Consider the following 14,256-nt stretch of genomic DNA (forward strand, 5'->3'; position numbering starts at 1 on the left):
CTAAAAGTGCGGTCGATATGAAAAGGCATCAATTGTTTTCTTTTTAACAGCTGAACACAAGCATGACAAGCAGTAACAAAATATGAAGATGCTAAAAGCTGCAGGACAGCCTGAACTGAAACACGCACAAAGGTCAGCCCAACTTGGGTCTGTACAGTTAAGGCATCCCAGCAGACTCTAGGCAACAAAAGTCATTGCAGTCTTTCATCAGCAAATATCCTGGTGACCTCTTTTATTAGTAAAATATATGAACCTTGACCAGATGCAAAAATTCAATATTTTCCCCAAATATTTAAAACATTTATTCAATGTCCCCAGTGGAGTCAGGGAGTCTACTAGATGTAATTTGACATCTGAATTATTTTGAGGCCAATATGGAAAGCTATTCAGAGTCTTATTTGAAGATGTGTCAATCAAGATATCACTTATGCTGCACAGAAGTACTTCCAAGATCTCCACAGTGGTGATATCCTTCAGACAACTGCAGATAAGGTGAAGAAAACCTTTGATGAATCTGTCACATTTTAATGCTAAGAGGCTGTGATAAGAAAAATATTTTAATACCCTCTCGCCTTTCCTTTTAGCACCATCTGTTTCAAAATTCATTGAATCCGATAGCCAAAAAACCTGTGACAATATGCAAAAGGTCCTCTCCACTCATTTTTTTTGTGCAGTACTTATTAAGATTTTAAATTATGTTGTTAAATCAAAATGGCAGGCCTGTCCTCAATGATGAGAAATTAAAGCTCTGCTCACATGTTTGCTTGTTGAAACAAGTGGCCTTTGCTGACTTTGGTGCGTGCAGGGGCCAGCTATATTAAGCACCCTTTCATCCATTTTAGATGAGATCCGGATGATTGAATTATGTGCGATTGTCAGCAAGATGTAGCATGAAATAAAATGCTGGCATCAATTCCTTTTGATTAAAACCTATTCTATGAATTTGAAGTTTGAATTTTACATTTCACTTCTCTGCTGTAGTTTCCTTGTCATAATGAAAGCACTAGACATGAATAAAACCACAGAGTGCAATATGTTGATACAGGAAAATATCACCCATTCAGTTTCAGAGGCTTGTGATTTGCAGGCGAGTTATTTTGCCTAATCCAGTAATCTCCACCGGTCTTAGGTGTGAGGGATTTGCTAGAAAATAAAACATTTTATTTCAAATGCAAATTTCACTAGTCTGGTCCTTCTGAAATATATCACTTCAACACGGTAATGAACTTAGACACAGCCCATAATTCTAAGCTATCCCCCTTCTTCATTTGTTGTGGGAGAAAAAGGGATCTTTAATTAACTTCAGCATTTGAATAGGCACACAGTTTTCATCACGGGTAATTGCCTTTGATTGCCGTCCTAATTTACTGTTGCTATTGTAATATTACTTGGCATATTCACCGGCTTTAAGCCGATGACCTTCTCTGGTTTGCAGCATTTTGCATTCGGCGTCAGAATGGGTTAGCCTTCATAAAAATTAATAAACTTATCAATTCAAAGGCCAAGGAAATTGCTGGAGAGTCTAAACTGGCTAAATATCCAGGAACTGGCTTGCAATGACACCCAACAGGGATATCATATGTTCTTAGGTGCACCTTCGACAACAATAATATCGTGGCCAGCTGAAACAACCATGCAGGCCATTAGCTGATCTTCTTTAATAAGTTAATTACCATAGTTTGTAGCACTAATTATGTATTTAAATGCCTGTCTCACTCGTAAGCAATGGGATTAATTTATAAACACACTAGCTGCACAGCCATTTAGAGATACTGCTTTGGTAGCTCTTCTCGAGATGCTTTGCCATTCATGAAAGGAGTCTTGAGAGAAAACACTAATTTTAAAAGGCTGTGTAAGAATAGACATGTCTATTCAAGACCATTAAAGCCCCTACAGTATAAAGTTATCATTGTCAATGGCTGCTGTAGTGGTGTTCCCTGCAGAATTTACAAAGAAAGATTTCAGCAATAAAACATGGCATGTGGGTTGCAATTTGAATTGCAGAACCACAGTTCACAGTAGAAAAATGCATATTTATTAATTCATTAATTGACTGACAGTAGTGTTTTAAACAAAATTCAAATCAATATTTCAAACAGACCAAGAAAAGAGACTAATGCAGATAACTTACAGCTTCATCTTGATCTAATGCACCTTACACTGTCTAGAAAAATCAACCACCCACAATACAAGAAATGCGTCAGGTGACTCTTACTTACAATCTACTGGCAGCTCAGTTAATAAAGTGCAGGCTATGATATCACAACATATTATATACAGGTAACTTAATAAAAAAGGGGGTGAAATTCAAACTTTGACGGAGGCACAAAATGGGCAGATTGTCCACCCGTTTAAACCTCGCCTGATTTTCCTCTCCATAAAAGGAAAATGGGGCAAGGTGTATTGCGGGTGCTTGATGAGCTGTCCCCACCCCCCCCCCCCCCCTCACCCTGCTCCGCCCCCGCCTGGGTTGAATTTCACCCTCAAAGTTATTTTTGAAATTGCCATGGCATTCGAGTAATAATGTTACACTGACAGTGTAACATTATTGAAGTCTTGTGTGTTTCATGCCAGGTTTCTTCCTCTCAGCGCAAATATTACCACTTAAATGGAGAGTACTATACAGTGTTTTACACTAAATCAGGAAAAGCCAGAGTTTCTTAGACTCTGTGGTACAATGCCCAGAATGCGAATGTTGGGGGTATACTGAACAGAATTTCACATATAAATATCACAAATAAAAAGAAAAAACAGCAAAGCCTGGAAATCTGAAACAAAAACTGAAAATGGTGGGAAAAAAACACAGCAGGTTGGTCAGTATCTGTAAAAGAAAAGTTTTCCTCAGAACTAGGGAAAAGTTCGACTCAAAACATTAACTTGTTTTTTTTTCTCTAGATGCTGACTGACCTGCTGTGTATTTCAAGCATTTTCAGTTTTTTTAAAAAAACATAACCTTGACCAACCAGCCAGGTTCACCCAACCCATAGGGCTTTTATAGTCTCAAACACTTACAAATATTATTTCTTCCTTTTACAAAATCAGATATAATAGTGCACAAAGAGCCTTATAGAGAATAAGAAATGCATATTTTCTAATTTTTAACATTGGTAGAGTTTTGTTTTTTCAACCCACAATTGTAGCAGAATAAAAATACATATTCCATAAAGTGAATAATGCTAAAAAATAATGCATCACTGTTGGGTTGCGAATATTTTAAAAAAAATTGTCAACTAACCAAATGGTTTGTATTCAGTAGAAAGAGACTTTACCTGTGTAGTTGCTGAGTGATGGACACAGTGCAGTTGAACTATAACAGATGAACATTGTGTCACAAATAGCCAAATGCAGGTGATTTTATCTGGCCCACAAATAGCAGGACCCCTCCAATCAAGTCTGGTGTTGGACCCAAGCCTTATGAGGTCAAAGCAGGATGCCCTGAGGGCACAGTGTTTCCTGGACTATAAATTGAAAGCTACCAGAACACATTTTCACACACACACACCTAATAGCCATATAACAAAAAGATGGAAACAAAGGGCTGCAATAGCCTCTGATTTCCACAAACCTGCATGCTTCTCAGGTGCCATGTTTTACAACGGCACTATAGCTTGTCATCTCAAAGTGCTCCCTGAACAAATTACCTGTCATATCTGTAGATAACATCTGAACGCTTGACCTGACAACTCATCCCCCTCAACCCTGACACACAACACAAACCTGTCTTTCCTAAGTATAGAAGATGCAAGGTGGAGTCTTTGACTGATAAAGGGAGTTTATTTCAGGCAGCCTTGGGTTGGTCATTGAGGTCAAGCAATAAACACAGACGAAGAGGGTTGATTTTGCGTCTTTACAGCAAGTTCAGCCAAGCAATAGCTCTGTAAGCTGGACATGCTTTAAGAGGATTTTGAGTGCTCATAAAGCTGCAAGATGTGTTCAGAATTGTAAAACTGCTAACTAGCCATTCATTTCACTTGGTGCTTAGCTTTTTGAATCTCTCTCTAAATCCTATAAAAATATCATATATATTAGATGCTTATAAATTGTGGCCTACAACATTTTATGTCAACAGAGCTGTAAGTAAATCATACAATCAACCAATTTTACCACCACCATTTGACCGAGAAGTGTACCTTTTCAGTGATTTTTTCTGTGTAAAAACGCATTGTGCAAAAATGGAATTTTATTTTAAAATTTTTTTAAATTGGACAAAGGAAGAAAGATTTTGCAAGCCAGTGAGTGCTCCTTTCTAGTTGAAACAATAGAAGTTATAAGCAAACTATAAAAACAGGCCCAGTGAGTAATTTTAAAACAGACCCAAAGCTTTCAAGCATAATATGAAGACATTAACAAAAATCTTTTTGGGTTAGACTGGGCTCATTTCTTCCCCCATTAGTTCACTGCTGCCACCAGTAGATTAATTTCCCACCTGTTGAGAACGGTAAAACTACACTGTTGCCAGGGTTTCCACTTTCTCCATCTCTGTGCCAATAACAGGGAGCTACCAAAGGGCACAATGAAAACTACAAGGAACTGGTACTGATGGTGATATATCACCTGTTTTCCTCTTGGATTGGGTATGCTACTGTTGAGTAGATTGTGCAAACCAATTAGAAGTTAGTCTCATCCCTACTACTGTGTATTTTTGCCTATAAATGGCATAGTAGACTTGTCTTCACTAATTTTCCCTCTTCCTTTTTCGGGTCTCCTCATGCTATACACCATATTCTCACTTGCAGGAGAAAGGGGACTCCTTCTCAAACAATGTAAAAGGATAGATCACCAGGAAATTGGGAAATAAAGGTTTCATAACCAATACGGAATGATTAAAATCACTATCCCTTTTTAACCTTTGCTATTCTTCGGAAGAATGAATGAAATCTTATACAGGAATTTCTGTTGTCAAGACAAAATAGCCAATCCATTACCCGAGTACCCGGTGTCCGTATCTTGGAGATAAACAGCCAAGCTGTGTGAACTTGCTTGAGGCAAACAGATCTACCCATTTGTTTTCTCATTTCTAGAAGATTATGGAGATTACTGCCCTGGGTCAGAAAACCTAAGCTCTGGATCTTGGATCCTGCCCATACATTTTCTAATTTGTTGCATGTGACCACTTTATCTGCCCATACAATTCCATAGCCCAACTTGCCATGGAATTATGTTTTAAAAACTTTACTGCCTTTACTCTCAGTGCCAACAGTTGATGTAGCAGGTGGATTAATTATGTTGTCCAGGGTAATACAGCAATCATAAATGAAGACATTTGTATCAAGCTGGGTCTGCAAGGGTGCCTCCATCAGGAGATTACCTCCAGCTCTCTACTGCATTGAGGCTTCCCCTGAACTGAATCCACCTATGGGGCATGATTTTGACTCCGAGGGTGTGGGGGGGTCAAATTGTGGACAGGAGACCCGGAAGTACGGGTTTCCAGGACATCCGTACGAGTTTGACGTAAGGACGTCTTTTATTTTCTTTTGTCGGTTTGCTGTCCGACTGACCGGCTGATTGACAGGCTGGTCTCAGTCGGACGGGAGGCCAGCAGAGAGAGGATGTGTTCAGGTAAATCTTTGTTTGTATGGATGTGGGGGGGGGGGGGGGGGCATGGGTTGGCACATGGGACACGCGGGTGTCAGTCATGGGAGGAGGAATTGGGGTTCAGTCACTGGGAGGGGGGGTGTCAGGATCAGGGTCACCGTGGGGGACAATGGTCGTTTGTTGGGGGGGGGAGGAGATCGAGGATCTGCAATCGTTGGGGGGGGGAAGAGATCGGGGGGGGGGGGGGGGGGGGGGGGGGAGAGATCGGGGGTTCGTGGTCATTGGGAGGGTCGCTGCAGGTAGGCTTGTTGGGCCTGGGGGAAGCACTCCTACTCCTCCGGGCCCACAAGCTGCGCCAAAAAGGCACTTACCTGTCTCGGGCCTTCTTACCTCCTTTCACGTGAAGTGAAAGAAAAGGCCCGGGAATCCTGCCCCCCCCCCCGGGGCTGAGATCGGAAATTGTGGGAAAATGGAAGCCCACAGCCTCCTTGAACGGTTTTAAGGCCATGACCCACTTCCTCGGAGCGATTGGTCGCCCGCCCCTCGTCCCATCCCGGTGAAAAAAAGTGGGTGGGTTGGGGGTGGATCCAAAATGGTTGTGATTTTGAATGCCCCTCACCCATAAACCACCCATTTTTCACTTTTAAAATCGTGCCCGTGGTGTCTGTTGTAAGGGGAGGTTCAGTCGGAATAAGAGAAGGTTCTCTGTCATCCCTTCTCCTCACCAACCAGATTTAGTAAGAAGTCCTATAGAGAATTGCACATCAAAAACAATATTGGTGCCAAATGGATGCAGAGAACAATCTTTGTGCCTGATGACAGAGGCCCTAGGCCTGTTCCACTCAAGGCAGCACAATTTCTTAAAACACATGTTAGGCCCCTCAATGGCATATGAACGGCATACCACTTGTTTTTGGTGGTTGCCCCAAACCCCTCAAAAAATTACCTGACCCAATTACACCTGTAAAACAGGCACAACGAGGAACAATTTCTATCCCCATAAGTCTTGGGACTTTATGGGATTTTGCAATATCCACAGTTTGATTTCAAGGTCCTGAGCTGGTCTTGGAGGTTCCTGAATCTACCCCCTTTCATCTGCATTACCTAACTATAATAGCTGTGCATTTCTGACACCAATGGCAGCGGTGTCCTTTTTTTGTATCAGATAGGAATCCTACTCTTATGACTGTATTTTAAATTCTTAACGTTTGTAGCATCTAAGGCACCAATCCCCTCAGTGTCAGAAATCCACAGCTATTATGGTTAGGTAAAGAATATGAGAAAGCATGGAGAAAAGGCCAACAGACCATCTTTTCCACAGGCCACTTGTAATCCATCCATTGTAGATTGTACTCACCCATTAATGCCCCAAGGAAAGATCTGCCAAAGATTCCCCTGAATTCCCCACCCTCACAAAGATAAATCAAGCAAAGTCCAGAACATCTATCTAGCATTACATTCTATATTATTTATTCTGGATTGATTTAATCCCTGGCATGACATTTCCATCATGCAAGCTGCTCAAACCATCATGTTCCACATAGCATCTGATTGTCTCTATCTCATAGCATCCTCATAAAATAGCCAAAGTTATGCATTTTTGCTCTTTCTTCAGCTGAGACTATGACATTTACCATCAATACAAGAGAAAACTAGAGGAAAGAGTCACATTGGGTAATTTTAGCTGCTTCCTAATGACGATTATAGGGCATCAACAGTGAATTCAGAGCAAACTATGTGGCTGCAATCTTGGCTATAGGCATCAGACCAGATGTATCGAGAAAAGGGGTAAATCTAAGAATATGGAGGAAAACTTACCCACCTTAAAAGGGAAAGGTATGGTCGAATAGAATTTTTAATGGTGTAAATAAGGTCTGTTTGGCTTGTTAAAGGGAGTCTAATTTTGTGTGGACTGTGAGAGTTGGAGTCTGGTGACCAGAAGAACTAGTGCTGTGCAGGTTCTGTCCCCTTAATGGCATTAGTCTGCTAAAAAACCTTGGAATCAGAGTGAGTTAAGAAGTAGGGAATCAGCAAAGCTATGTTGTGTGTCTGAAATGATTCAGTAACAAGCTTAATATGGAGTGCACACATATGTGCGTGTTTGGACTGGTGTTGTAGCCTTCATTAGGCTTTCACTCAAAAATCATGCAAGAAACACAAAAAGTTAGCATGCAGGTACAGCAAGCAATTAGGAAATCAAATGTTGGCCTTTATTGCAAGGGGTTGGAGTAAGGAACTCCAGAGTAAGGAAGGCTTACTACAATTGTACAAGGCTTTGGTGAGATCTCACCTGGAGTATTGTGCACAGTTTTGGTCTCCTTATCTAAGGAAGGATATATTTGCCTGAGCAATGAAGGTTCACTAGATTGATTCCTGGGATAAGGGGGCTGTCCTATGAGGACAGATTGATTAGAATGGGCCTATAGTCTCTCGAGTTTAGAAAAGTGAGAGGTGATCTCATTGAAACATACAAGATTCTGAGGGAGTTTGGCAGGATAGATGCTGAGATATTGTTTCCCCTGGCTGGAGAGTCTAGAACTAGGGGGCATAGTCTCAGGCTAGGAGGTCGGCCATTTAGAACTGAGATGAGGAGGGATTTCTTCACTCAGAGGGTTGTGAATCTTTGGAATTCTCTACCCCAGAGGGCTGTAGATGCTGAATTGTTGAGTACGTTCAAGACTGAGATAGATAGATTTTTGGACTCTAGGGGAATCAAGGGATATGGGGATCAGGCGGGAAAGTGGAGTTGAGGTCGAAGATCAGCCATTATCTTATTGAATAGCGGAGCAGGCTCGAGGGGCTGTATGGCCCACTCCTGCTCCTATTTCTTATGTTCTTATCAACAGTTGGATGAAAACTTGCTGCAAGGCAGAATCAAGTACATTGGGTATCTCTCAAGTGGCCCTCTAATCCCACACCAAGTACCATTGCCAAGCACTGATGAAAAATGCTGTGATCTTTAAATAAGAATTAATGAGGAGCCTCACTTGTAGCTGTTTGGATTATGATGTAGAAGCAAATCTCTGAGAAGTATTTAAGTTGGAACGAAATACAGGCTGCCTTTCTTTCATTTAAAGCTGTGGAGCATAAGCCATGGGAACAGGAGAGCTCAAGGCTGAATTATCATTCTCATCTTTATTGGCTTTGGACAATTTCTTCTCCAACTGAGCATCTGTCAGTTCAGTTTCAATGATCAAATACAGTTTACGTTTCTGGTGCTTCACCCTCCACTGAAACTTTTGACAGAACTCACACAAAGATGTGGTTGAGGGAAATGCACTAGAAACAATGGGCATGGTTGTCACTGGTTCTTCACACAGAATGGGAAGTCCAACGTGCACTGAAGTTCAACATTAAAATGTGAAACAAAATTGATAGAGCAACAGAGCAAATGACATGCACATCAGAAAAAAAATCCAACTAAAGCTGTCTATCAAGGGATGCTCTTATGTGATGCAGAAAGCGAAGATTTGATGATCCTCGCCAATGTCTTTGAAAGGAACAGTGTTTCTTCTGGTTGGTTTTAACATCTCCATGGTATGTAGTATATGATGAATGCTTGTTGAAAAACCGATCTTGAGCATTACCTTCACTAAGTATGCATCTCCTCTTTGCTGGCTTATCAACACAACAGCATGGTTGACATCTGGGGAGAAGCCTGTAGTCCAAAATATCCTGCTCCCTCAGGTGGACATATGTAGGCAAGAATCCTCATTGGGAAAAAAAATATATTGGGAAAGACGAGGTGGTAGGAAGGAGATTAAAATAATAAAATTAATGAAAACTTGTATGTTAAAACCCCAAAACTGCACCATGATTTGGCACAGAAAGACAGCTTAAGTAAAACTGATGTACATTCGGCTGACTGCAAGTGCAGACAGGCAAATAGATGTGTATCTTTTGTAATCAATTTAGCTTGTCAAACATGTGGACGACTTCAACTCATTTGTCTTGGGTTGATGAAAACTAAAGGTAAGCAAAGACATGTACGAAAGCATTTTTAAAACAGCTTTGCCCTGCAATATTAAGGCATAATTTAAACCATTTCCCAAGTCTGTCTGATGTTGGATTTGTGTCAATGTATACAGACAGACAGGGATTAACCCTTATAGCACCACAGAAACACATGACACCAGTTCTGCAACTATTCAAAGATCAGAAATTGCCAGGATATTCAGTTTAGTAATTGATATAATGTTTCCAAAGCCGAAAGCCTGATTAAAGGAAGGATAAAAGTGCTCCATTTATTAGGCTGACAGATAAAGATATATTAATAGGGTCTGAAATCTAAATACAGACAGGTCACTTTTGCTTTATATCTGTGGGATTCACATCAGTGTTTGATTTAAAAAGTCTTGCCTTTATCCTTCCAGATAATGAAACGGAAATCATTAATAATGATATGTTGCTTGTGATGGGTTCTTTATACCTATTTACTTTTGTAGCAATTTTACAGCTCAGTTTTGTGGACAGCAATGTTATAAAGACTTAATGACAAAAACATGTTCCTAGCATATGTGAACCTAAAGAGCTTACATGCCCTATGTTACTCAATTTACTTTCATTCTTCCTACAGCAGTTTACATTGCAACTTTCAACAATGACATTAGGCAAAGAATGTTGAAGAGCTCAAAGGGTTAATGTGTTATGTCAGATTGTAAACAGGTGCTTCATTATATATTTTTACTTGTTCGTCCTAAACCAAATTACATTTTGCTTTCATGGACAGAGTGCTTATGGTGGGTGGGTTTTTGGTAAATAAGCTGGTTTCCTCCCCTCAATCTCCATGCTAGACTGATGCTGAAATTCTACTGAATTAACTGTTACACAGTCTCTTTGTGTTCCAAGGATTCCAGCAAGATTAATGCATGGGTGCGGCTGTATGTCTAATACATATAGCTAGAATCGCTCTATTGAGCGCTTCAACCACTTTGGAGTCCAAATCTGATATTTGGGTTTTTTGAAATTCTGTTGAGGACTTGTAGCTGAAAGTCCCTTTAAGCACATGCAGCATTTGTGTAGTAACTGCGAACACGCAACCCATGCATGGTGCCTTGAATATTCTGAATGCACTTGCATGGCCCAGAAAGATGTGTGGGGTTACAGCTTCTGCAGTTTGCTGTTGGTGCCAAGGGAAAGCAGCTCAAAAGTGACTGAAATGTCAAAAAGGGTCAGGCACTTAAATGATAAATAATTATAAAAGACAGAAAATTCAAAAAGAACAGTTCATTTCAGCAGATCTAAGTACACTTAGAGAAATTAACATGGAATGAGACTGCTGTAGAATCAACTCAAGAAAAAGACTAAAAGAAGAGAAGAAAAAATGAATGTGAAATTAAAGGGAGAAAGAGGGATTGAAAAATAGAAAAAACAGGTAACTTATGGTCATGTAATCTTGAAAGACAGCTGAACCATGAATAGAACAATGTTTTTTTAAAAAAGGATATGAGCCCCTTGCTTCCCCCCATTACTCAATCACCCTTCCTTTTTGTCATTTTCTTAGGTTGTCATAAACCAATTGTGACCAATAGGGCAGACAGGCAACCTGTCCACCGTCCTCCATCAACGTCACACTCAGCCAGCGATCGGCAGGTGCATAGAAGTTGCCCAGGTACAATTCTCCGGCTCTATTTTTGGGAAGTGTTTGTCTCCCACTTGCCATTCCCCCATAGCGAGACAGCTGAGGTAAGAAACTCAGTGGTGTGGTGATGGGGGAGTAGTCGGGTAAAGAATGTTTTTGGGCACAAACTCTCATCCCACCACTTCAACAGAGCCACCTATTACTGCGGTCAGCTTGTTTCGTCACGGTACCAAGTTTACTTACAAGAAGGAAAAACAGAAGGATTGATAGAACTTCCCAAATGTAGTCATGGACAACAACGTGAAAGATTAGTTTTGTACAAGTGTGCCTTTCTGATATATGAAACAAGGATCTTATATTTCACAGACAATACTCTGCCCCTCCAAGCCAGAGGAATGTTAGAAGGGCTGTGGCTAATAATGCACTTGTAAAAAGCATTCCTCACAGCACAGCTCTCACTGTCAGCAGCAAGATGGTCCATCTTTCTAGTATGATGAAGTACAGACTCATCCTGGAATTGAACTAATATTGGGCAACGTGGGACAACTTTCCATCAACCTACTTGATAAAGATCACCACCCTCCACCCCCCAAAAAAAGTTGTCTAGAGAAAGACAACACAATTGAAACAGCAAAAGAGCAGCAATCTGCCCCTAAACCTCAATGCAGGTACAGACCAGCCCAAGCCGCCTCCCTGACTATTTCCCCACCCCCTGCTTTCAACTCCGATCCCATAAGGCACAATGCCACCCAAGCCAACACACTCAGTATACATGCGTAGAATATTAATGTATGAAGATTATATTAACTGATTGAACCCATTCTGTAAATAAGAGGGTTCAATTTTTGTTTTTTTTCCTTATTTTTTGGATGCTTTTTTTAAATCAATATCAGTGACTGTCTCTATTTTATTAAGGCTAATTAAAAAGTTATACAATTTTTTACAAACAAAAACGCAGACTGGATCTGTCCAAGGTGTATCATCGGCTACATGCATTTGTCGAGATGTCTTTCTCGCACATATAGAATCTAAACAGCACGTGCTGTTAGTGTCATTTTGTAATTGCAGGTGTTCAGTATTGGATTGATCAAATGTTATTATTGACTTACAAAAAAAAACTGAATTCTGGTCTCAAGAGGTTAAAAAGAGGAAACATTCAAGACCCTAATGCAGCACGCTAAACCTTGCAGTTCAAAAAAGATAACTCCAACACATCAAGACTCTGAAGAAAATTTTGAAATCACAAAGTATAAAGCAAAGTAGGTTGTTGTAGGTATGAAGATATGAGCATATTACATTGCCTGATTTAAGTCACAGCTTCAACTTTTTAATTAAAAAACACCACCACAATTTTTTTGCCCGGTCTGACATCTGACAAAGTTTGAACAGTCACATTCGCAACTCAGTAGGAAACTAGAAAAGCTGGTCCAAGCCAGACCAAACTGTCGCATCACTCAACAGGTGTAGTCCACCTAAAATGGAAAGCAAGATCAAACCATATTCAATACTCAGTATCACACATCTGAACAACATCAACAACTTCCCAAGAGTTCACAGAATGCATTGAAGCTGATAATCCTGTTAGGTGACCATTTACTTTTCCCTAACTGTTCATTCTTTAAGAAATATAAATGGGACAGTTTGTGTGGGGTGGGAGGGGCAGTAAGAAGGAAGGAAGAAAAATACTTTTTCTATTCTTTGCTTGCATCAAATGCAAAAGGGAACTATAGTGCATGATGAGCATTACAATACTAAAGAAATAATGGTGAGATAATGGTAAGGAAATTTATTAAATGCTTTCCCAGTTGACACTGACAAAATTATTCCCCCCCCCCCATTTACCTGCAGACATGAGCTGATTCCTCAAAAGTGAAATAATTTCTTCCAGGTCAAAGGGTAGAGGCATATCAGGGTCTTTATCACACCAGTGAGGACGACATTCTGGCTGCTCATCAACTGGTAGAATATTGGCAAGTCTGGACTGACACCTGGAATGAAAACACAAGAGTTGTCAAAAGTACAAAGTAAAAGCAATTTCACCAATATAACCAGATCAAAACAAGTTACTAAAGGACTAGAATTAAAGTCAAAAGAACCTTTCTAAAACAAAAATTGCTTCTTAAAGTAATTGAATCATGAAACGCAATTAAAAATAGCATTGAGATAAATCCTTCATCTTTATAGTAACAAAGTCTAAGCTAGTTTTGAATTCATTAACAATATTTGCCAACTGTTAATGCAAGTCTAACATGTCATTGGAAAAACAAAGAGCATATTGTTGCACAATCCCCTGTAGCAGATCTGGCTTATATTGTCTCATACATGTTGTAATTTTCTCATCAGTTTCATTAAGATGGGGGGTAAGAACTGTTTTAACTTGTAGCTTTTGACTTTGTCTGGTTCTTCAGTAAATTGCTTAATCTGACAGAAAAGATCTTTATTCAATTGTAAGCCATTTGTCTGACATGAAATATACTAGAGCTATGTTAACCTGTCAGATTTATTAAAAGAAATGCTGAAAATAGTGCAGCTCAAAAATGTACTTTGTGAATTGATAACCTAAGATGAAAGCCCATTACAAAGCACATCTTCAAAGCTTGCTCATTAGAATGCAAAAGATGTGGTGTATTTCTTTTAATCACAGATTGCGTACTGCGAAAGCCCCAGCTGTAGTACTGTAATCTCCACAGCATCAGAGATTAGAAGTCAATTTACTTCAGTATACTGAACATCATGAATTAAATCTCATATTCCATGCTCCTTTATGACAACTAGATCGCTTCAAAAAAATTAACGCACAAATACGAATTAATCAATATTTGAACTGGCATGGACAACTGAGTTTAAAACAGGTGAATTATAGGAGTGTTACCAATATAACTATATTAACAGATACATATTTAATAATATGTGTACATTTAAAGCCACTAGACAATCAGTTTTGTTAAGTGTATCTAATTGCTTCACAAACATCTACAGTATTTAGTCTAGCAGTACATAACATGGCGAGGACAGTATTAACATATAACATACCAATATATCTTCAGTAGCCTACATCATTTTAGGATAATAGCATCTGTTAACATGCACTAAGCACTATTATGTAGCACATCACTTCATAAATAATAAGATTATCCGAC

At 39.7% G+C, this 14,256-nt stretch overlaps 1 protein-coding gene and 1 long non-coding RNA gene across 7 annotated transcripts in view; one reads left to right on the top strand and one right to left on the bottom strand.

Moving 5' to 3' along the window:
- LOC137333637 (uncharacterized) overlaps positions 1-11,402 on the top strand; it is a 61,784-nt gene extending 50,382 nt beyond the window's left edge. Inside the window, exon 3 of the long non-coding RNA XR_010965949.1 lies at positions 11,039-11,402. This is a non-coding gene — a long non-coding RNA (uncharacterized lncRNA). The remainder of the gene's footprint in view (positions 1-11,038) is intronic.
- fto (FTO alpha-ketoglutarate dependent dioxygenase) overlaps positions 1-14,256 on the bottom strand; it is a 310,743-nt gene that overhangs the window by 5,973 nt on the left and 290,514 nt on the right. For 3 of the 6 annotated variants that reach the window (XM_067997874.1, XM_067997876.1, XM_067997875.1), the window contains one exon: positions 12,959-13,104. In XM_067997874.1, coding sequence (XP_067853975.1) covers positions 12,980-13,104 — 125 coding nt within the window. In that variant the 3' untranslated portion in view covers positions 12,959-12,979. Of the gene's footprint in view, positions 1-12,958; positions 13,105-14,256 lie in introns of those variants that run through there. The other 3 variants (XM_067997881.1, XM_067997878.1, XM_067997877.1) reach the window with 2 other exon arrangements.

This window comes from Heptranchias perlo, chromosome 16 (assembly GCF_035084215.1).
Source record: "Heptranchias perlo isolate sHepPer1 chromosome 16, sHepPer1.hap1, whole genome shotgun sequence".
Classification (NCBI taxonomy): Eukaryota; Metazoa; Chordata; class Chondrichthyes; order Hexanchiformes; family Hexanchidae; genus Heptranchias; species Heptranchias perlo.